The 24,390-nt window shown below is 37.3% G+C and overlaps 1 protein-coding gene and 2 long non-coding RNA genes across 3 annotated transcripts; 1 reads left to right on the top strand and 2 right to left on the bottom strand.

Annotated features, from left to right (window-relative positions):
* Positions 1 to 6,056: 6,056 nt before the first annotated feature.
* LOC113274767 lies at positions 6,057 to 8,577 on the bottom strand. Its single transcript, XR_003323202.1, has 2 exons — positions 8,163 to 8,577; positions 6,057 to 8,096 (listed from the first exon to the last, which is right to left on the bottom strand). It is a non-coding gene; the product is annotated as an uncharacterized LOC113274767 (long non-coding RNA).
* A 5,416-nt stretch (positions 8,578 to 13,993) lies between these two features.
* Positions 13,994 to 16,647, top strand: LOC113273546. Its single transcript, XR_003322467.1, has 4 exons — positions 13,994 to 14,368; positions 14,594 to 14,665; positions 14,787 to 14,883; positions 15,805 to 16,647. It is a non-coding gene; the product is annotated as an uncharacterized LOC113273546 (long non-coding RNA).
* A 4,373-nt stretch (positions 16,648 to 21,020) lies between these two features.
* Positions 21,021 to 21,793, bottom strand: LOC113274766 (pathogenesis-related protein PRB1-2-like). The gene has a single exon (XM_026524155.1). It carries the CDS (start codon positions 21,735 to 21,737, stop codon positions 21,174 to 21,176), a length of 564 nt encoding a protein of 187 aa, XP_026379940.1. The 5' UTR covers positions 21,738 to 21,793; the 3' UTR covers positions 21,021 to 21,173.
* Positions 21,794 to 24,390: the final 2,597 nt, after the last annotated feature.

Below are 24,390 nucleotides of genomic sequence, written 5' to 3'. Positions count from 1 at the left end.
ATATCTTGTATCGTTCCCAACATTCATACAACGATTCTCCCACACCTTGTTTCATCCCACCAATTTCCTTGCGAATTTGAGTCGCTTTCGACTCAGAAAAATATCTCTCCAAGAAAAGTTTCTTCAACCCATTCCATGTTGTAATACTACCAGGCGGTAAGTAATATAACCAATATTTAGCTGCATCGAGTAAAGAGAAAGGAAAAGCACGCAACATTCCTTCATCTGCATTAGCCCCATTAGGTATCATGTTTGTCATCAACCATTGAAACTCCATAAGATGCTTGTTCGGATCTTCCCATACACATTCATGGAACTTTGGTATTTGACTGATCAATCCTGGCTTGATATCAAAAGTGGAAGTTGTTTCAATACACCAATGTTGTTGATCCAACTTCTGCGAAGCAAGCTCCTTGAGTGTACGATTTGCATCACCCATTGCTTCCCTCGGTTTGTATTTCAGTAAGGTACCTGAAACACAATTCTCACAACGGAATTAAAAACTAGAATAAAAATAAGAAACCAAAAAAGAATAACAACCGCTTCCTCCCCGGCAGCGGCGCCAAAATTTGATCGCAGTCGTATGCGTCAAAAATAATTTCACTTTCTTACTTAACTAAAATAAATGAAGTATGTGATAAGAAAGAGTTCGTTTCCACAGAGAGGCAGTTGTTGTTATGCAATTTTCATATTCTTAAGTAACCAAGGGGGATTTTTGTTTATTAATGCAATAAAAATAATTGAAAGCAAAGTAAATAATTGGAATATTCAAAAGTAGAAGATATTGGTCACGGGATAGTATCATTCACAAACATGTATTTTCATCAATGACTAGAATTGAAATTTTAACCTCTCATTTACTAAAAGTCCTAGGATACCTTGATCGCAAGTATATCCCGCTAATTCCTTGATTTCATCACAACCACATTAAAAGATGTACATGTGAATTCTTCCTAGAAAGTAACCTAAAGTGTAAAATCACAATTAAGTTTAACTCCCTAAAATCACTAAGTTTTATGGAATAAGACTAATCAATGCAAACGAACGTGTAAAAGCACTAATCCGTTTTAACAAAGGTTATGATTCACTTGTGACTAGTAGGATTGATAGACGCATTTATGTGTCTAATTTATCTCAATTGTGTATATTGTTAGTGCCCATTGTTGTACTTATTTTGGTTTTTAATCTCTTTGTAGGTGTTTTTGGATAAATAAGGCTTTGCGGCAAAAATTGGCTAAAAATGTGGCCCTTGGATTGCCGTTGATGGTGTACCGGAAATGCCCCAGAAGTGTACCGGAAATACCCCGGAGGAACCCTGAAAAAGTGTGGAAAACATCCTAGAAGAATTGCTAAAGGCACTCCTAAGTTGGATAAGGGGTACCCCATTTCAGGGCATGTGCTAAAGGGACACCATAACTGGATTAGGGGGAGGTCAGTTTCCTTCTCAAAATTCAAAACAGAAACTGGCGGGAAAAATGGCAGCAGCGAAGAACAGTTTTGAAAGTGGAATTTGAGCGAGTTTTGAGGAGATTCAATGGATGTATTTGGTACGTATGGACTCTAGAAGACATAACAGGTCTGTTGCAAGCAATTATACCCAACCAATTGGGATGGATAAGCCGGAAGAAAAGATCAAAGTCCAGGCAGAGAGACGTGTCCTGCTGTTCACTGTCGAAGATTTTGTGGAGATTTTTGGAGACTTTTACGCTGGATAATTATGTATTTGGTCATGTACAAGTCATGGGAAGAGTTTGGTGGCTATTTTATAGCTAAAAGACGCGTACAAAGCAACAGAAAAGAGATTTCTCTCTCAACTGCACATGAAGAAAAAGGGATATAAACTCGGATTTAATCGAGTTATTTGGACCCTGTTGTGTATATAAAGGCTGTTGAGAAGTGGTAGAGAGTTTGGTCGAGAGTTGGGGGTCGAGCAGAGCCTCTGAGGAGCACAAACAATCGATATCCAGGAATGGGTTCTGCTGCTGCTGCTTCTGTCATTAAAGAGATTGAAGAACATGAAGAACAGACTATCCAGGACAGTCTTATTTTCAGCAGCGTCAACAGCAGTTGGCTTGTGTCGTTGTTTACAGCAGCAAAGTATTGTCGTTGTTCTCTGGACGCTCAGCGTGGGTCGTAGATCCACTGTTTTATCCTTTTTCAATCTTTTAAACACCTTGTGAGCTTGAATTATTATTTTGAGTGTGTGTTTGATATGAATAGCTAAACCCCAATACTGGGATGAAGGAGGAAGCCTTATTTCACAAACTTTTGGTAACTATAATCGATTCTTTATGACTTTTGCACTTGTTTTTCATCGTTTTATGATTTTTATTAATTAGTTGTGATTTCGTTTGATGGTGTATGCTTAGACGTAAGAGCTTTTGATGCACCATGCTTGTGATTTACAATTGATGTTTTACAAAATCTATTTTTGGCAAATAAAAGAGTCAACAAAAGAGCTAGAATAGTTATGAGTCGTTATATGAACTGATTGAATGTGGTTAATGGTGGAATCTGAAGTCCTAGTATCTCTTGATCGTGTGACATATTTTGTATATGTTTTTGTTTTTAAATCTTTACAAGTCCGAGCAACGAACTCTTATTTACCGCAATCGAAATATTACAACAAAATGGCGCCGCCGACGCGGACTTGTATATAGATTTGTTTTTAGGTTTAATTTTTTATTTATTTATTAAACAAAAAGCTTAAAGCTAAAAGCTAAAAGAGAAGAAAAAAAAAGACATATTTTTTTTTTAGGATTTAATTTTTATTATTATTATTTTTTTGTATATAGCTTTTATTTATTTATTTTTAGAATTTGTAAATAGGCTTTATTTTTCATAATTTTTGTAATTTTTGGACTTTTTATTTGGACTTTATTTTGGACTTTTGGACATTTTTTTTATTTTTATTTTTTAACCCTACGGAAGGGTCTTATTATTAATAATAAAAAAAAAAAGAAATAAATTGTTTGCAGGGAAGGACGACGATTACGATATCGTCTCGGCCCCTCGGGTTCGTACATGACATAGGAGTCGTGGCCCGAGTCGACTTCAACGGTTCATCCCCCGTCTGGTACAGGAGGTAAGTCTATCGAAACACTCGCGAATCTCCTGTAAGCGAGTTACTGTATTCCTTAAGGTGATTCATTGATTGAGGACGAATTTGGACTGTTTTTAATTTCCTAGTAAAGGGCAAGGCCTGGCCAAATCAAGATAAGGACTCGGATTTCATCATCGTTTCCTTCTTGCCCGCCTTAGGAAAACAAAACCAAACGCGAACCTAAGCCTAAAATTTTGAATAGAACGAGACCAATAGGGTAACAAGCTTAATAGGAAACTCGTTCGAAAAATATTGGTTGCTCTTTAAGCACACTTCAAAGTTCATGATGGTTTCTGTGAGTTGAATGCGTGACTGCGCCGCCTTGTGATAGCGGTGAGGCCTTGGGTATCAAAGCTCCACTGAGCTTCCCTCGCCTCGATTCAACTTACATTAGCTCGGATTGATTCCAGAGGGGTGTGCTCAAATTGTAACGAATTCATTTTCGAAGGAATAGAAGCTGGTCTAGAAAACAATCTAAGTGGAGCCATCATGCTTTTTGTTTGCTAGATTCTATAGGTTTGATTTGGTCGAGTCCGCCTTGTTTGTGATTGTGTAGATTTCCCTTGCAATTAAGAATGTCGAACTGGTATGATAGAAGCCAATACAATGAGTATCGACCTGAATTTGAATATGGACATCATCATTTTTATGACCATGGTGGGAATAGTAGTTGGGAACGCCAACCTTTTCAAGGTTATGGTTCATACCATGGTAAGCCCAATTACTATCCACACATGCATCAGTCTTACGAGCAAGAAGATTATAGTACTAGTTCTTCGTCTCTAGAGGATACAATCAAACTATTGAAAAGTAGTCCTTTTTATGATCCTTCTGATAATTCCTCTTTACCAGAGTCAACACGTAAGTTAGCTGAGTCGACGCGTAAGTTAGCTGATATGAATAGTATAATTATACACGAAAGAACTACAATAATGAGTGAACCTTCTTTAGAAGACCACCTCAAGCGGATAGCTGAGACGAACGAAAGAATTGCTCGAAATTACTTGAATTGCCAATATAGTGTATCCAATAATACCCTTGAGAATGAAGATAGTTATTTACATAATGAAGATAACAAGGTTAGAATTGGTAGCACTACTTGTTTTGATGAGGTTCGATCTTTTTCATGTTATAATGATGATTATGATGAGGATAGTATTGATGAAGAACATGAAATATGTAGGAATAGTGATCAGGAAGCTAGTAATCCAGTTGAGCTTTATAATGATTATATTATTTCTAGTTCAAATCCAAATAATTATTATGATTATTCACCTATTCAAAAGGACGAGGATTTGATTAGGGATTCCACCGTTTTAGACGATGTAGTTTTTCCTGTTGATTACGAAGCCGATAGTGGTTTAGAGGAACCGGTTTATCTTGAGACTCCTGTTTTCGAGTCGAACGATTTAGAAACTGTAATCGATGATGGTTTTGAGGAACGGTTTTATCCCGAGAATACTGTTTTAGAGTCGTACGATTTAGAAACAATAGTCTTAGATGAACTCGTAGAGATTAATGAGGATGAACCTGACTTAGAAGAATCAATTGCCCATTTTCAGGAATCTGATGACCTAGAAATTAGGGAGATTGTGACTAGTCTATCTAGAGACACTGAAAACTCTAAGTTTGGGGGTGATTATCACTTTCATAGTGCTCTACCTTTAACACTCAGAAAGTCCCCTCACATAGGACTTGATATCCATGCCTCAACCATCTTACAAGATTATCTTCATACTAGGTTTCCCGAACCTAATGATGTCCTGAAAAAAGTTCAGTCGTTAGAAAACCATCCTCTGGTTGATGTGGTTTGCCCAGGCTATGATACCCAGATTGACTTTGTTTTTCCACCAAATAGTTTTCTTCCAATTGTGGGAACGTATAGATTTCAAATGTGTCACTTATTAAGTTCTGAGACTAAGCCTAAGTACTTTAGGAAATTAGAATCGACACATTTGCTTCAGAATGACCACTACTCTGACTGTGGTCAACTATGTAAGTCATACCTAATTGACTTATAGGATCCTAAATTATTTAGGTTATTTTGTGATTCCAGGTTCTTATCTGAGTTTTTCCAGACTCTAAGACCTAATAATTTGGATCCTACCTATGAGGAAATGCATCCGAGGAAAATAGTCTATTTAGACCCCTTCATAGAACCTGAACCTGAACCGCAATTAGCGATAGTTATCCAAAAACTAGGTAAGGGCATGCTAGTCTTGTACATTTTCTTGGTTCATTGCAGTTTCCTTTTGTCAGCTCTTTTTGGTTTTAAAGAGCCACAGTTATTCCGGCTACTGTTATACGGTTCGAGTTGACTAATCCTTGCTTAGTCTGGCTGAAGACTTTAAACTTAGCACTTCTTGGGAGGTAACCCAATATTCATGCGACACGGTAATATCTTTCCTCATCTCTTTTGCTTCAAATGGTAACAGTTTCTCCTTGTTCATGCTTTTAATTTCATCTTTAGAACATTGAGGACAATGTTAGATTTAAGTTTAGGGGTATGGGAGAAACTTTTTAGTTGCAATAAATAAACTCCAGAGGTTAGAAATTTATGCCTATTTAGGATTGCACTAACCAATCTAAGTGGATGGAAGCATTTTGGTTGTAGGAGTTGAGGAACCAATCTGATTAGATGGCAACATCTAGAAGAGTCTATCATAAAAGCACAGAGCTCAGGTGTTAGAAATAACATGATAGTTTCACCATATCTCGTTGAGTCCTTTTCACTTCTATTTTTATTTTATTTTGTTTTTAAACTATGTTTCTCTAAGTGATAGGTGGGGCCCACAATTCAAGTTGTTACCAATGCTAGGGTGAATTAGAGTGATTGAGATACCATGAAAAAAAAAAAGTTGAAAAAGAAAAAGAGAAAAGAGATGAAAAAAAAATGGTAGATACCAAAAAGTTGAAAAAAAAAAAAGAGAGAGAAAATATTGAGACCAGACAATTTGACCAAAAGGAATAAATTCAATAAAGTCGACCACTGGTACCCTTGTATATGCCAGTTGTGTTGACCTAGAGTTAGGTTATCGACCACTGGTACCCTTGTATATGCCAGTGTGTTGATATTAGTCAGACCGCTATCGCAGTCCATTAGGATAGGTTCATTCTGGCAGTGGCCTTCAGACAGATATGTGAAACATCGATCATTTGGTTAACATCAAAACCATCTACATTTTTCTATTTCCATCTCCTCTTTTCTATCCAAAGCTCCAAATAGAAAATACGTGATATCCCCAAAGTTTTAGAAAACTTTCCTTTTGTAGCTTTTCTCCAACTTCTAAAATTAGGTCCAATCTCCAAAGTCCAATACAAAGATGTCCACCAAACCCATATGTGAGAAATACCCACGTAGAAAATATGCTCCAAAAGTAGTCGCCGGAAAACTGGTAAAGTGGTCGGAACTTGGCCGGATAAAGTATTTCAGGTGACCGGCAAAGTCCATCCTGGTTGCGGGTCAGTCAACTCAGTCAAAGTCACTGAGTCAAACCGGGTCATATGAGTCAGGTGGTCTAGTCATACCTGAGTCAGAGTCTAACAAGCCTGACTGAGCTGAGTGGTCTTGGCCAAAGCCATTTGCACTGCCTGAGTTGTGTTGCGCCATGATGACCCTTAGTAGCAATGATGGACCACCAGTTTCATAAAAAATGCATGACTTAACCATTTGCAGCTTCAGCTCTACACAACAATCTTCATTTCTTCTTCCCTGTCTCAGTCTCTCAATTACGAGCAATACCAACACAACTGCATCATCAGTCCCTTGGCAGCAACCATTACCATAAATCTCTACCAGTTGTAGCTTCTCTCTTTCAATTTCTGCAAATAACCATTTCTCACACGAAGTCACCTCTGTCTTAGTCCATTGCAGTTCAATACTTTCTACTCCATGGCAGCAACACTCAGCCTGCGACTCATTGCCATTTCTGTTCAGCTACACCAATACTACCCGCAATACCAGATCACACTAAATCTAGACTCCATTGCAATGACACTGCAATAACATCACCAACAATTCCACCATCTGCACTTGCACCTACACCACATTTATTCATCCACCACCTGCTTCAGCTTGTACTCAGAGCTTCACAATCTTCAATTGCAGAAACTGCCTCAACTGCAGATACACCACCAGTACTCAAATGCCACTTGCACTGCAATCAGCTCAACACACACAACTCGAGCTCTAATGTCGACAACTGCAACTCAGATTTCACTGCCTACAATCTCTCAGCCTGAGTCATAGCAACCCTGTAACCTAAGCATTCATCCATACTGCATCAAAGATTTTGTCTTCTCCATCTTCTTGCTCTCGTCGCAATCCCATACAGCTTCATTAGTGAACCGCTCCAGCTTAGGTCAGCAACACAACATCGCCAGGTTCATTTTCAGTTTCAACAGCAGCAACATATCATGTAACTCATAACCTTTAGGCCACCTGCAATGCCTTTCAACCTAAAACATACATCTAATAAATCTGCTTATCTGCACCACCAGACATTATCAATTCTACATCAGAACCACCACCAATCTGTACTCACTACTCAGTCATTCACATGCTCAATTCCATCCTCATACCACCTGCAATACTCAACTGCAGCCTATACCCACAACTCCAGCTGCTCAGCTTCTGCATCTTCAAAACCTTGCAACTCCGCTTCTAGCCTCAGTTCAGTCATTCAGCTGCAATGTCATCTCTACTCCCTTGCAACAACAACTGCTCCATTCTCTTCTCCTGCAACATTACAACCCTCTCTCCATTCCAGACACAACATCAGCTTATTTCTCTCTTCTGGTAATCTTGGATGAGACACCAAATTTGAAGCAAACCCCAACTGCCAATTTCAAGAGCAAACCCAACTTCATATTCTTCTCTCAGACAACAGCTTCATAAACAGACAACACCCCATTCTTCCATCTGCTCACCTTGTGAACCCTAATCTTATCAACATATCTCCGCATAACCAATTTCCCCTGAGCTCATCCTTGCCTTGACAATAATTGTCGACAGAAATATGAATCTGATGAGAACCCAACTTTCCAATCACTTGTAAACCTTGAATTTCAGTTTCTATTTCTTGATTCTTGGTAGAACTCATGTTTAATTAAAACCCCAGATCCGTTCTGAACTCTTTTCTCTGATTCTCAACAGCAAACTCTTCTTCTATTCTTCACTGGATCTGTCTTCTGAACTTCTCAACCACACTCAGCCCAAATTGTTCTCATCACTTCACAGATTCCTGCCATCAAATCCATTTTGTTCACAGCTTATACAAAGCCTAATTTAAACCCCATCAGTGCTTCAATCAACAGTTACAGCATCATCATCTCGATCAATTTCTGACTAAATCATCATTTTCATCTTCTCAGTTTCATGAATCTACCGAAACCCCTTCAATCTCTTCTCGATTTTGCTCTCGAAATTCTTCAGCTCTAACTCTCAGGCGCCTCCATCTTTGCTCTTGGTTTCAGCTCAGGTAAACTAATGATAAGAGACAAATAACACCTCTCTGAATTTTAGGGCTGTGTAGGAGTAGAAATTACTCTAGAAACCCGGAAATTGGATAAGGGTCACCTCAAATAACTTGTCCTGTCAGTTTCAGATAACCGACGACTTAATTCTTCGACTCAGCTGTCAGTTATGGGAAACTGACAGTTCATTCTTCACCTCCTCCTTCTGTGACATCTTTCTGGCTCCATCGCTCGCCTGTGAATTGACCTCTTTTCCTTTTACACTCTAAATGGACGTTTTGTCCTTCTTTTACTCCAAATGACTCCACAATACCTAATAAACTCAAACTAAACATAAGAGATGTAATTCCCAAGGATAATAACAAAGAAAGCATAAATACTAGATATAAAATTAGGTGTTTTACAACACCTATCATCGTTCCCAGAAGTTAATTTGCATTTTTTAGTGGCTATATTAGTCAAGTACATGAACGTGTGCTAGCTAATCCGAATTATCATACTATGAGAGAAATCGATTACGAGTTGTGTTTGCTTATCCATATGTTTCTTTTTCTTCTCTTTTATTTAATCAACATATACTTGAAATCACTGAATCCTAGGTACCTGTTTATGTTGACGAACAAAAAAGGGCGACAAATTTCTTTTTGGTGGCTTGGTTGTGAAAGTTAATGAGCTAGTACAGTGGTTTTTAAACATATTCGCAAAGAGATCAATGTGTTCCACTTCTACTGCAACAAATAGGTTCTTCAACCTATTCACAAAGAGATATCAAAAACATCTCAGACTTACGCAAGATAATCTGACTTGGTCTTGACAAAAATTTTCTCTCAGTTCTAACACAGAAAAACTCTCTTCATATCAGTCAACCACATCTTATTACATGCACTCAATTCCATTGATCTCAATAATTTCTATGTTTCTCTCCCTAAAACCACCCTTTTCTACCTTTGTGACAGGAGCATCCATTTCTTGGTTTAGTTCAGGATTGTACATTTTGATCCCTCGAATCTAAAAGATACTACCACATTTATATTTGTTTTAAGCGTTCAGACGTTTTGCTCACTCTAGCATCAACTTACCCCTTTTGTTTTATCTTTTTCCCTTTAAATCGTCTTTACCCAAAAATACCATTGTTTCTTAAATCTACCGCAATTTTAGTGAAAAAGCAGGCAAAATAGCAAGAAACACACGAAGGGACGACTTCGTCATCTCCGATGTCTGGACCAGAAAAAGGATCATACCGAAAATAAGTTTTTCCTTTATTTTAGTATAAGATTAGGTTAGGTATCCTTTGGGATTCTTACTTTGTTAAAAGTGTTTGTTTGGTTTTTTTTTTTCTTGTATTCACTATTTAATATATGAATTAACCTTTCCGTCCAAAAAAATATATTTTCACATGAGATAAATTGCAGGGCGCATATTTCGGGGTTAGTGTACAAATCTGAGGTGATTTATGATTATACAAATTTGTGGACACGCAGATGTTGGATCAATTGGTAAATTTTGAGTTACTGGGTAACTTTTATGTTATTAGGAAACCTTTTAACCAGGGGTACTGAGCACTTGGGATCAAATCTCATTCATGTTTTTACAGGTGGATATTCAGTTCGTACATTAATGGATGCGAGTGTGGAGTCAAAAATTCATTTGACATCCGCATTCACCAAGTTAATAGTTATTCTTTTTCGTGTGCTTATCTTGTTCACTAATGCTGATATTAGTTGCTTATTGAAGTACTAATTTATAAGTCTCTGAAATTATTATATCAAATAAAATTAGAAATGTTATTATTAAATAAAATTAATGAGTTTCTTTACCAGTATTTGATGGGGAATAAGTTTCTTACTAGTATTTGACGCGCGAATAAAAAAAACATTAGTAAAGATTATAAATGCTTGAGTTAATATTAAAAATCATGGTAATCGTAATAGGATTTTAAGGTTGGGTTTGGTAATGCTTTTATTTTTCTAAAAGCACTTTCAATACCTATATATGTCAATAATTTTTGAAAGTGGTATTTGGTAAATCAAAGTGTTTTTTACCCAAAGCACTTATCAAATTCTTCAATTTTTAAAAGTTGGGGAGACTTTACTATGATCAATATATTCTGTCCTCGGCACTTGGTGTTCAACAAGGGGACCCACTTGGTCCGTTGTTGTATGCCTTGACGCTTCCTCCACTTGTGAAAACCATTGCCTCTCAGTGCAAACTTTATTTACATGCGTGGTACCTCGATGATGGTACAATTATTGGTGACACGCTCGAGGTGGCCAAAGCTCTGAGCATCATAGAGTCTGAGGGCTCGGGTAGAGGTTTACATCTCAATATAAAGAAAACAGAAGTCTTTTGGCCTACTGTTGATCCTAGAAGTTGTGATGAAGATGTATTTCCTCGAGATATTGGCACACCAACTAATGGTGTCAAACTTTTGGGGAGGACCAGTGAGTTTGGACTTGAATTTTATTGGTGACATGACACTAAGTAGGGTTCACAAACCTATCCAACTAATGTCTGCCATCAAAAAACTCAATGACCCTCAGAGTGAGAAGTTATTACTGCGCAACTTCACTGGTGTGTCCAGATTTTATTTTGATATGCGTACCACCAACCCTGCAGCTTTATAACAAGCTACTGAATTGTTCGACGATCATTTGTTTCAGTACTTGAAACTTTTTATCACTGGAGATGGAGCAGGTTTCGGACCCTTGCAACAACGAATTGTTACACTTCTAATCAAGGAGGGTGGCCTTGGCATTTATACTATGGCACACACCCGTAACTATTGTTACCTCGCATCTCATAGTCGGACGGTCTCGGTTCAAAAGGTGATTCTTGGTAGCTTATTATTTTCATACAAAGGGTCTACATATCAGTCGGCTCTTTAGACCTTCATCCAGGTATGTGGACTACCTTCTAACTTTTTTGTTGACGATACCCCCCCCCCCCCCCCCACCTTCTATGCATTCCCTGGCAGTCACTTATTTTGACGCAATTAAGAAGCAAATACCCATCAAATTCTCTATGTCTGCAGGAGATTCTATTCTTTTGCAATGTAATCGTGTTAAGCATGCTCAGGACTATCTTTTGGTTGTACCTATTAGTGGTCTGAATCAATGCCTTGGACCAAGAAAGTTTTGGGCCGTAGTCAGTTATCGCCTTGGTGTCCTCTTGTTTGTCGAAGGTGGCATATGCTTAAGCTGCAATAGACCTATGGATATTTTTGGTGATCATGCTATTCATTGTGCCAAAGTTGTTAGGCTCAAATTTCGGCATGACCTGGTACGTGATGTAATAGCGGACATTTGTTACAAAGATGGTGTTCCTGCACGCACAGAAGTTGCCCTTGGGTTTTTATCGGATGATAATAGAGACTTACGCCCTGCTGATATTCTTGTTCTTAATTGGGAGAATGGCCAAGATGTTTGTATGGATGTCACAGGTGTCTCGCCTTTAATGATGAGGGTGTTCGTGTTTTTGTCCCGGTCCAAGCTATTTCGAATATTGTACTGCGCAAACATAACAAATACTTAGAACAATGTGTTTCTCATGGTTATGGACTAGGTATTCTTTCTTTTTCCACGTTGGGGGAACTTGGTGATGACACTGTGTTTTTTTTTTTTTAAGATTGAAGAACTGTCTAATTAGCAATGATGCCAGTTGTGGTGTAGGTAAATTTCTTTTTCATAGATTAGGTATTGCTATTCAAAAGGGTGTTGGTGCTCAGCTTGTTGTTATGCTACCAACCAAAGTTCCGTGCGAGTCTATCGATGATTATTAATTACTCGTATTTTATTTAAAAAAAACTTATTATTGAAATTATATATATATACACTAAAAAGTGGTTAAGTAAAATAATTTTTTTTTAACAATCATAATAATAGTAACAATTAGTAAATGTAACATTTTTTATATTTAAAAGTAATAAAATTAATTATTTTTAAACCTAATAAAATTGAATAAAACTATTTTCAGACATATGGTTGTTTTTGTCATTTGCCATAACAACAATGGTTGAATCTGATATTCTACCAAACACACTTGATTGATTTTTTAATCAACTTAAACTTTAATTAATATTTTACGAAACATCCAACTGCTTTTTTCACAGCACAACACAACACAACACAACAATGCACAGCAGAAAAGTGTTTTTATAAAAGCCACAACAATACAGGGGTGTATTGGATTAGGATTTGCATGAATATTTAACAATCCTAAAAACTCCTAGGTATTCAATTAGGATATGTAAGGAATCATTAAATATCCATGGTATTCAATTATGATTGTTATAGATTCCACAAATATCCTAGGTATTCAATTTATTTAAGATTTCTTAGGATAGTTAAGGGACAAGATATATATGGATTCTTATGGATATTTGTAGGCAAAATATGAATGTTATTATCTCATACCAATCTTAACCCAACCTACAAGAGTTTCATGGATTCTTATGGACAATTTTTTTTTTATCAAAACATGCTATGTTTTTCCACCACCACCACTACCACACACCACAAACCAACATCAACACAACCACCACCATCGACCACGACCTCCATCACCAACCATTACTTCCACCACCATCACCGCCACACACCAACCACCACCGCCCATGCTCACCACCACCATCGCCGCCACCACCAGACCACACACACCAACCACCACCGCCCACCACCACCACCACCTCCACTTTTTCTTTTTTTTTTTAAAAGGAATCATGATGACCTTGGTTATTTCAAATATATTATTAATTGGTAATATACTTCAATTTTTAAAAAGCAAACTGCTTCCAAGACAATCCATTATAATCCAGTATCATATATCTATAAGAATCTTAAACATTCTTTAAGAAACATTATAAATCCACTAGATTCGGGTAAAACTAATATCTAATTTATCTAGATAAATCCTGATCCAATACACCCCTGTAAATCATTTTTATTGATTTTCTCTTATATATATACTCCATTCGTTCCTTTTTAATAGGCTGGTTTTGTTTTTAGAGAAAATTAAGGAAATTAAGAGAACTAATCATTGAAAGTGGTCCTCATGACACTTGTCAATAAAAGAAGTGAAGTGAAATGGTCCCCATGACACTTGTCATCAAAAGAAGTATAGTGAAATGGTCCACATGACACTTGTCATCAAAAGAAGTTAAGAGAAAAGTGGTCCCAGAAAACTAAGGTAACATTTGACTTTCCCAGTTAGAAAACCAACCTATTTTTTTGAAACATTTATTTTCGGAAACCAGCATATTAAAAAGGAACGGAGGGAGTATATTATTAGTGGGAATGTTATGAACACCCCTACTATCTATGGGTCCGTTCAAATACCCTTTTCCATTTTATAAATACCCTCGCGAAATAATTTTTACTTTTAATACCATCGTTACCCTTTTAATCTAGGAACGTTTCTATGGAAATCATTGTTTTATAATTTTAGATCCACAAAATCGTCTTCCTTTCCTCCTCTTTCAGCCACCATCACCATCACGGCCTCTCTCCCACCACCATCACCTCCGCCATCACCACCACCTCCTCCACGGTATCAACAAATTGACACTAACAAAACCATTTCATACTTATTTTTGGTTCATTTGAGTGAGAGAGATTTTCAGAGATGATTTGAAACATCGAGAGATATCTTCTTCTAAGATCAATCAAATCTTCGAAATCGAACTGGATAGTCACCATCAACAGTTGATCTTCTTCTAATTTCAAGTTTATTTCGGTGTCAATTGAAGATCCATAAGATCGATACACATATTTAGGTTTTTGATTTTGTTTTCTGGTAAGTATTGATTTGTTGTATGTTTGTTTTGCTTGAAGCTTAACAACTAATGTTAATAATTGTAAAGGATTTGATGGTAGACAATTTAGATTTTTCAATATCAAATCTAAATTTAGAGATTTTTTCAATATCAAATTTAGAGAGATCTAGATTCGATTTTTGGGTTTTGTTTAAGTAATTTGTGAGATTGAGATTCATTAGGTTTTGGTTTTGTTGTAATTTCAGGAGCAATCATCATCATGTAAAAGATAAGGAGAAATTTGACATTTTTATCATTGATGCTGTTGGTGGATGCCAGTAAGTGGGTGGTGGTGCACAGTAATATGGGATGTTTGGTTTTGGATGAGCTTACAAATTTGCCGTTATTCAGCTTGGTCTTTTTTGTCAATTGAATGAAAAAAGTTATTTGATTGTGTAGGAAGTGTATATGCTTTGCAGAAAATATTGATGCGGGTGTTCCATAAATGCAGGGGAGTATATTTTGTGCTTGGATGACAGCTTGTGGGACGAACAGGGTATGTACCCATCTTTCTAGCTTTTCATTTCATTTTCTGCCTCTCGAATGTCACTTTAATTTGCGCAAATGAAGCATTAACTAGCTGATGTGTTGTTAATACAAGGTGTGAGCTAGAAAAATGTCTAAAAATATTACTTGAACACCGAATTTTATATATGTGACAGATATTTATAATTACGGAACTTTTTTCTTTTGTGGTGGAGATCAATGATTTTGAAGTTTAATTTAGTTATGGAATTGTTGTTTCAAATAATGAACAAGAAATAATAAAATCGCAGTGGCTACATGCGGCATTAGTTCCACCCAAATGATGCATGAGCATTACGCCTTTGCTAAGAATAAATTAATTATGAAAGAAAAGTTGTAATTGAAATTGTTTATTGACATGTCCGGATTAATTAGTCATTGATTGACTACTGCAAATTCATTTTGTGCGAGTGCTAGAAGAATTAGTTATGGTGCTTGTGCGAACTATAGGCCCGTTTCTTGCAGTGAATACAGACTAACAAAGACCATTTCTTGCGGTGAATACATGAATTACACGGGTGTTCTATGGATCCTTTTGTTTCTTTTTTCTTTTTTTGGTTCACAAATAATTTTCATGGTGTTCTGTGTATATAAAGTCCACTAAGGTGGGAACACGATATTAATTGCTACATAATATGCTTTTGATGGTATTTAGATGTTGGTTTGAATGGTGTGCATGTTTTGATAGTTCTACAGTAGTGTTTTATTCGGTGTGCCCGACCTAATGGTATTTGAAAATTACACTTTATGTCAGACGTTACACTGTTGGTAGTTTGGCAGTAAAGAATTGATACGGAACTTTTTGTCAAACATTAAACTTAGTTATATTTTCCTACTGTTCTTGTTTGCTAATGTTAATCATTATTTTTTTGTGCGGGTGAATGGCTTGAAGCTCTTTAGCATTTTGAGAATAAAGTTGTATGGACAACCACATAGTAGAAGAAGACAGACACATGCATATGAATTTTTTGAATCACTATGAGACGTTTTGTGGAGTTGTGAGAGAAGAGTCTGGCTGGGACTATTTCGGAAGGCATGACCAGGATTGCTGCTGTTCATTTTGTAGAGTTGTGAGAGAAGAGTCTGGATGCAGTTGCTATGAATATATAAATACTGGAGTTGTGGCCGCAGTTGGTTTTCCACGGGTTCAAATGGCCAGGTGATGGAGCTATGCAGGGAGTCTCAGTGGCGGTGATGTTTTTCTACAACAACAGTGGATATTATTCAGTGTGGAAGCTGGGTTCACTGGTGGAGCTAACCGGTGCCTGCATTTAAGGTATACCTTTAGTGGGAAATTATCTTCATGTATGCATCTTTGAGTAATCAGGACGAATCTGTGGTGCAATGGTAGCACAACTGACTATACGTCAGAAGATGTGTGTTCGACTCACACTAGGTTCACTTTTTCGAGTACAATTTTTATTTTTTGGAGACAACTTGTGATAGTTGCCTCCATATATGAAGACAACTTGCGCTAGTTGCTTTCACTTTTGAAGACAGCTTGAGCTAGTTGCCTCAGATTCGGAGACAACTTGAGTTAGTTGGCTCCATTTTGTTTTGCAACTTGTTCTTGTACACTATTTATTGGAAACAACTTGAGCTAGTTGCCTCCACTGTTGGAGACAACTTAAGCTAGTTGCCTCCGGTATGGACATTATTTATTGGAGACAACTTGAGCTAGTTGCCTCCGATATGGACACAACATCTGCTAGTTGACTCCATATGGTAGTGGCGGCGGTGGTTGGCGGCGGTGGTGGTGGTTGACGGCGGTGGTTGGCGGCGGCGGTGTGATTGGTGGTGGTGGTGGTGGTGGACATTGGTGGTGTTGGTTAGCAGCGACGGTGGTTGGTGGTGGTTGGCGGTGGTGGACAATTGTTGTGGTTGGCAGCGGTGGTGGTTGGTGGTTAGCGGTGGTGGACAGTGGTGGTTGGTGGCGGCAATGGTGGTGGTGGTGGTCGTCGGTGGTGGTGGGCGGCGGTGGACAGTGGTGGTGGTGGTTGGCGGTGGACAGTGGTGGCGGGTAGTAAAGGTAGTTTTTTTTCTTTTTTAAATAATGGTTAGCCTTTTTTGTATATACACTATATAAAAGAGGGTATTTTAGTAATGTATTAAGCTTAGGGGTATTTATAAAGTTCAAAAGGGTATATTTGCAAAGGGCCTCATATTTGGGGTATATAGATGAACGATTTTTTGGGGACCATGGTTTTTTTTGGGGGACCATGGTTTTATTTTGGGTAAAGACATTAGAAGTAATTCTAGGTCACCTCATATCTAGTTATTTATTTAATACCTAATCTACCCTCTTAATTGATTTTAGATTATGATTAGTGAATGATTTAGTTATAAACAATTAGTGAGATTAAATTAAAAGATGGGTTTATTATTAGTTGAGTAGAATTATTGAGAGAGTAGAGTTAGGGAAGATGAAGGAGAAAAACATGGAAAATAGATTTTTTTTCGAATTCACTAAGTTTGAGTATTCAAATGATGAAAACTCATCTGATTCTTCATCTCCATCCTCTCCTAGAATATTTGTTAATCTTCAAAATGATCCGGATTTGAACTGGATTTTGAACAGTTCGGTTACTTTATATGAAGAACAAGTAACCGAACTCATCTGAAGCTGTAGTTCGGTTGCCCTGTGAGATGAACAAGTAACCGAACTCATCTGAAAGTGTAGTTCGGTTACTTGTTCCAAACACGCAGGTTACCGAACTCTCTAATAATAGAATTTCTAGGGGTTACAGCGTTATGTTCGGTTGGTTCTCAACTAACCGAACTTTGGTGTACAAAGTTCGGTTGGTTCGCAAACTGCATGCACTTTTGATCTAACCGAACTTTACGTAATATAAGAGTATATAAGTTTACAAAGTTCGGTGCTTTCGCAAACTTGAACCTAACATCTAACCAACCGAACTTTGAGTTCAATTTCTGCTATAAAATTGTGAAGTTACCGAACTTAACAAACAAACAAAATGTGAAGTTCCAGCGTCTATTGGCTAAGTTCGGTTACTTTGTAGTTTTAAAATTTTTTGCGAAAAAACCGAACTCTATTGGCTAAGTTCGGTTATTTTGGAACTCAACATAGTGGCCACAACAACACAGTTCGGTTAGACTGGATTTGTTTTTTTTTTTCGGTTCTAAGGGTGGAGTTCGGTAACTTTGTAGTTTTAAAATTTTTTGCGAAACAACCGAACCGAGAGTTCGGTGACTTAGTTTTAAATCCAATAGAACCGAACTGTTCTTCGTGTTCTTCATTTTCAAGAAGTTCGGTTAGTAAACTAGGGTTTTTTGGAAAATCGGCCTAACCGAACATGGCTCTGTAACTCCTATTAAAACTAGGGGTGTCAACGGGTTCGGGTCCTCCCGGGTATCACTAGACCCGGACCCTACTTATAAAGGTCGGATTCGGGTCCTAACGGTTCCGGGTCCGGTTCCTACACTTGTGGACCCAGAACCGGACCCGTTTAAATATCCGGGTACCCGCCGGTCTCGGGTACCCATTGGGTCTTAAGAAAACTATTAAAAAAACCTCAAAAACTTAATATTTGTCTCTTTTTGGCTTGGATTTAAATAACTTTTATAAAATTTAATATTATTTCTTATTAATGTACTAAATAAAGATTAAATGTAAGAGAAAAATTTAAAACGAGTAAAATATCAAAGCTAAAACTAGCAAAAACATGAATAACAGTATGAATAAACGGGTACCCGGTACCCCCGGGTACCCAACGGGTATTACCCGTTTAGATTCGGGTCCAATCGGGTAATTACCCGTCGGGTCCTAAGTTGCTAATGGGTCCAACTTTAGGACCCGGAACCAGACCCAAGTCTACCGGATCCGGTTCCGGGTAATGGGTACCCATTGACAGCTCTAATTAAAACCCTATTTTGATGATTTCTATTCGATTGAAGCAATCAAAATCAAATTAAAGTGAAGGGTTTGTTGGAAAAATACCTCCGGAGTGGTCCCATGGCAGAATCAGGCTGCGACTGGCGTCTTTTATACTCGATAAAATTATCATGTAACAGAACTTAATTGTGATTGCATTGATTTTGTTACATTTCTTAAATAGGCGGTGGTGGTGGTGGTGGGAGGAGGTGGTGGTGGTAATCGGTGGTTGGTGGTGGTGATAATCGGAGGTGGTGGTGGTGGTAATCGGCGGTGGTGGGCGGTGGTGGTGGTGGTGGTAATCGATGGTTGGTGGTGGTGATAATCGGAGGTGGTGGTGGTAATCGGCGGTGGTGGGCGGTGGTGGTGGGAGGAGGTGGTGGTTATATATATATATAGGTGGTTATTAGGTTGGTTTTAAATTAAATTAGGTTAAGGCTAGGTTAGTCATTTCAACGTTTTAGGACATCCTTTATCACTATAGGGAAGGTGGCCTAATAAAATCATGATCCCCTCAAAAAAACCATGGTCCCTAAAAAATCATTCATATAGATAATGTTCCCATATTATTATAGAAAAAATCCAGTGGATCATCGGATGTGGATGTCAAAGTTGTAATCTGCCACACATTGGATATGATGCGTTTGAGACGAAAATTGGACCAATCCCTACGATCCCCATCACCAATTTGAGCCTTCCAGGCCCATTTCGGATTCTTAAGCAAGATCTGAGTCTAGGCACATTTTGGATTCTTGTAGAAACCTATTTTGAGGCATACTAGATTTTTTTGAGGCATACTAGATAATGTCAAAATAGGGTCACTAAATAAAAAACAACATCACCCCTCATCCACCATTTTTGATAATGGCAGAACTACCCTTATATAATTATTGTAAATGATTATGATTAGAATTGATTAAGTATGAATTTTAAGGATTGATTAAACATTAAATTATTAGTGGTGAATTAGTAGAAAAATCAAATTTATGTGAGAGAGTTGGGATTTTTGAGAGGAAGAAGAAGAAGTGAAGAAAAAAAGCTTGGGTTTTCATTTTTGAGATTTTAGTGATTAGAAGTGACCAAAATGTGTGATTCAAATCAGAGTTAAACTTCTATCGAGGTTTAATTTCCTTTTATAAGTTGAATCTGCCAAAAAATTGAATTTTTAAAACCCATATCTACTGACCAGATGAACAGTTCGGCTGATAACTTTTGAGCCGAACCTCTGTTTTTTTGAAATTATACCTAGGTTCGGCTGATAACTTGTCAGCCGAACCTAGGTATAATTTCAAAAAAAAAACAGAGGTTCGCTCAAAAGTTATCAGCCGAACTTCACTCAGAAACTGAATCATCCACTAGGTTCGGCTTGAAAAGTTGAGGTTCGGCTGGAAAATTGAGGTTCGGCTGAAAATATTGTAAAGTCGCATTACCGAACATAGTGTTTTTCTAAATCATACACTAAGTTCGGCTCAAAATTGATACTGCAAGATCAACCGAACTAATCTTCTGAAAACCCTAATTTCATTTTTGAAATCATATTCTAGCGATCAAATAAAATAAAATCAATCAAAAACAAGATGGGTTTGTTAAGCATACATTCTAAAATACATCTAAGAGCAATTGAGATTTGGATTTCGCATTCCAACATTGCTCACTTGGATTCGTGTTTCCTTTATTTGATTAATTTCTTTATTGAATTGGAGTCCTAGATGTTTAAGTTTAAAGTTTATTTTGATTTTTAATTTTAGGTTTTTGAGGATAAGGGAACTATGACAAATTGAAATTATTTAGGGATATATAGGTAATTACACTACTTTTAAACACTCCTTATAAATCCACCCTAGATAATATAATGGATGAGTATACCTCAAAAAAAATGAGTATGCCTCAAAATAGGTTTCTTCTTCTAAATGCAAATTGCTATACAAATTCCTGATCACATAACAAATTTTTGGCCATGATGAAAATTTTGGAACAAGATGTATGTTAGGGGATATAGATTTTGGGCTACGATGCAGATTTTTGATCATTAAATGGTGGCTTTGGTTTACGGATCAGTCAAACTTGAATTACCAAAGCGAGAATTTGGGTCAAAACGCAGGTAATGTGGGTGTAGAGTACTAAACACAGAAACAGACATACGACATCGTATAGTCCTATGTGTTGGTTTGTTTCTAGTTAGCATTGAAGTCAAATCGAAAAACAGATCTAAAATGTGTACCAAAAAGACAGCTATAACCATTAACCAACATACAGATACAGATCTACTACTTTATTTTGTAATTACATTTCAAAATACCACCATTAAAAATTACATTTGATGACATCTCCACCTCTGGACATGATGATGATCAAAGTTAATGAAGTAGCTAGAACGGTTTTTGACCGACGACATTACCATGAGGATTATAATTACAAGTAATCAAAGTATCTCCACTGTTACAAATAACTCTAGCACACCCAACAAAACTACTCTCCTTCCATACTACTTGAGTGTAATGATAACAATTCTGGTTCATCAGACAAGAATTCTTCCGGTGACTGTAGTACCGTTTTTCCTGAGTCCAGTCATTGACGGCATCGGCCGGTTTCCAATCTTTCCCGCTACCCCAGAACATATTTTCACCGTAATCCGAATTCGAATGTATAAACGCACAATCTCCTTTCCTTTTCTTTGCCCATTTCTTCGCAAAAGTTGCAAGTTCTTCACTCCATCGGAGAGGATGAAGGCCGATCTTGATACGAGCGCGGTTGTGGGGAACCAGGTATTGCGCAATTACCTTTCTCGAGGTACTTGACACTTTAAGAGAAGATACAATGGTCGAAGCTTTAGGTAATGTTGAAGCCACGGGTAATGTTGAACAAGCAGGAAGGAAACAAGAAAAGAGAATGAAGCTGCAGGTTGCCAGAGAGACGAAAATCTTAATCTCCATTTAAGATATTGCTGAGATTCAGGTTGAGGTTGATAAATTCTAAACAAGATTTTGAGTTTATTTATACATGGATTTTTAAGATTCATTTTCTGCAACAAGTTTGCATACAGTACACTTCTGTCGAATCAAATTTGGTCTGGCTGCATAAAATCCACGCTCCTCGAACCATCCATCGTAGACGACACAGCGTGTCGCGGTGACGAAATAGTGGCGAGACTTGTATTTTCCAGCTGAGGTGCAGTGAAGGTTAACTTTTGATTAGTGGGGATGGTGTTTAAATGATGAGGAGGACAGTAGGGATTGGAATAATTTCACATGGGAAGACAATAAAGGGCATCATGTTAAAGAATGTGATTGAGACTAGAGATTGTTAATAGGATAGATTCTCTATTGACCTTTAAATTTTTTTGAAAATAATTAGGTGGTGGTGGTGATCAATCATTTACTACAGGATGGAAAGGGTGCCTAGCAATTCCAACCTGGCCACTATTGGTGGTATGGGGCCAAAATAGTGTGTGGAAGTATGGCTGTTAACTCAAGTTGTGGATCAAGTCCCCTCAGTGGGATATATGCCCTCTCATTTTCTCCGCTGTTTCAAGATCTGGTTCCATATTTTCATTCATATGAACTGGCAAGTGATTTCTTGTGGTGGAATGGCTTTTAAAACTGGAATTTCGTTTGGTTTAGCTTGTTTCCCTCTATTTGAGTATAAAATCAAGTGAGAGGAGGTACAATAAATACTAGTATTGTCATCTATGGGAAATGTACCACTGGCAATACCCAAGAGCAAACATTGAGCCTGTCAAGGGATCCTTCCGTGGAATACAGAGAAATACAACCACTTTGAAAAAAACCACTTTGAAAAAATTTAGAATAAAATATATCGGCGGATATTTATTTCCTGCCAATTTTGAACAGGTCGAACTCAGTTTCCTGCCCCATATACTAAGCATCATAGTGGTTATTTTTCCACTCGCCCTTTGATGAAGCTATAATCGAGGTTTCTGGCTTTTCCTAAGCTAATGTATTTGTTTTTTCTTTTCTTTTTTTAAGCCATAAAGCCAACACAGTAGCAAATCAAGCCATCACAAAAACCCAACATTTCAAGATTTGTGGAATAGTGGTAAGGTTGTGGGATGATGATTCCAGTGACACGAAATTCGTCAGCACCGAAGAAAACTTTAAGGGTTCCACTAATATATCTTTTTAGTACCCATATGGATAATCCATTGCGTTTGAATGATGATGATGTTGACTCTAATAACAATGATAATGATATTGAAGCACAATCCATGGAGCAAATTGTGGGATTATTAGCTGGCCGCGAATCTGCGGTTCCTGTTGGTTTGAATTATTGCTCTTTTCTGTGTAACCCCGAATTTGTCAAGAATCATGATTGGGATGATTTTGACAAAAAATTCAGGTTACAAAGAGGAGTACACCAAAAAAATATTGCGTACAAATACAAACTAAGATGGAATTTAGGTGGTCATTGAGATCTAAGAATCAAGAACAGAATCAATGTACAATCTAGTTTGGAAACTTGACTGTGGGATCATTCAAGTTCTTGATTGTCACTACTTGGTAATGCAAACAGCTAATAGAGTCGCAGTTAAGTACGCTTGACTGCAAAAACTTGGAGAACAAACATGATTGGAATCGGAAATATATACGAGCTGTCGACTTTAAATTCGGAGAACATGCAAGCGCAAACATTGGTTTGTACAAAAACACACCAAACAAAGATAATTCAGAAAATGATTAAAATCAAAATAAACCTATGCTAACTAATTTCTACATATCAAATCAAATTAAGTGAAAACCTTCATTCAGTTTGTTTTTTCACGTAAGAACCCGAGATAGAGGTGAAACTAGACTCTCTACGTAACTCACCGCTTTATTGTCTCTGTTACTCTCTGTCTGGACATTCAAGTCTCTAAGTACTTTCTTCTTTGGGTCATATACAACAAACTTCAACGGAGGTTTCTTGGATGGTATTAGTGCCCAACCAGTGACGAGCACCTTTAAATAGTAAACCAAGATTATTTCTAGAACCACAAGGAGAAATATGGAACTTCTGATTGAATATTGTTCCATGAATGTGATCCTAGTGTAACCACCGGTTTCTTTATTTTCTTCAATTCTCACCAGCTTGTAAGTGTCATTGTTGCAATCATAACCAAACCCATGCCTAACGTTCAAATAGAAATAAGGATGTGGTATTGATATTTCCTTAATTTCTCTAATCAATGGGTTCCAAATACAAATGGCAAACTTATCCACATGAACCCAATATCTCAACATAATCCACATCTGACCAAGGTGATGATGATACGCAACCAAAATCTATCGAGGTCGAGTATATAGAATAACACTCTCTAGTTAAGCACATGAGCTTATGATTATTCTTATTTTGGATATTATAATTAAGTTGATATTTAATAAATTTAGGACTACAAAGTAGGTTTTACACCAGAGCTTACATACGCATCTACAAATCCCGATGGATTTCACGGGTAACTTCATAAAGATGTCTACTTGAATATCTTCAGGTAGGCTTGACATGGTTGATACTGTTCCAAGGGTTTTCTTCATTACAAAGATTGTCGTTTGAGAACCGAAAACTGAACACTCAGAGGGAGAAGAACAACGA

This window comes from Papaver somniferum, chromosome 4 (genome assembly GCF_003573695.1).
Source record: "Papaver somniferum cultivar HN1 chromosome 4, ASM357369v1, whole genome shotgun sequence".
Lineage (NCBI taxonomy): Eukaryota > Viridiplantae > Streptophyta > Magnoliopsida > Ranunculales > Papaveraceae > Papaver > Papaver somniferum.
Note: the sequence above shows the minus strand (reverse complement) of the source record. Positions and strands in the feature narration are given on the sequence as shown.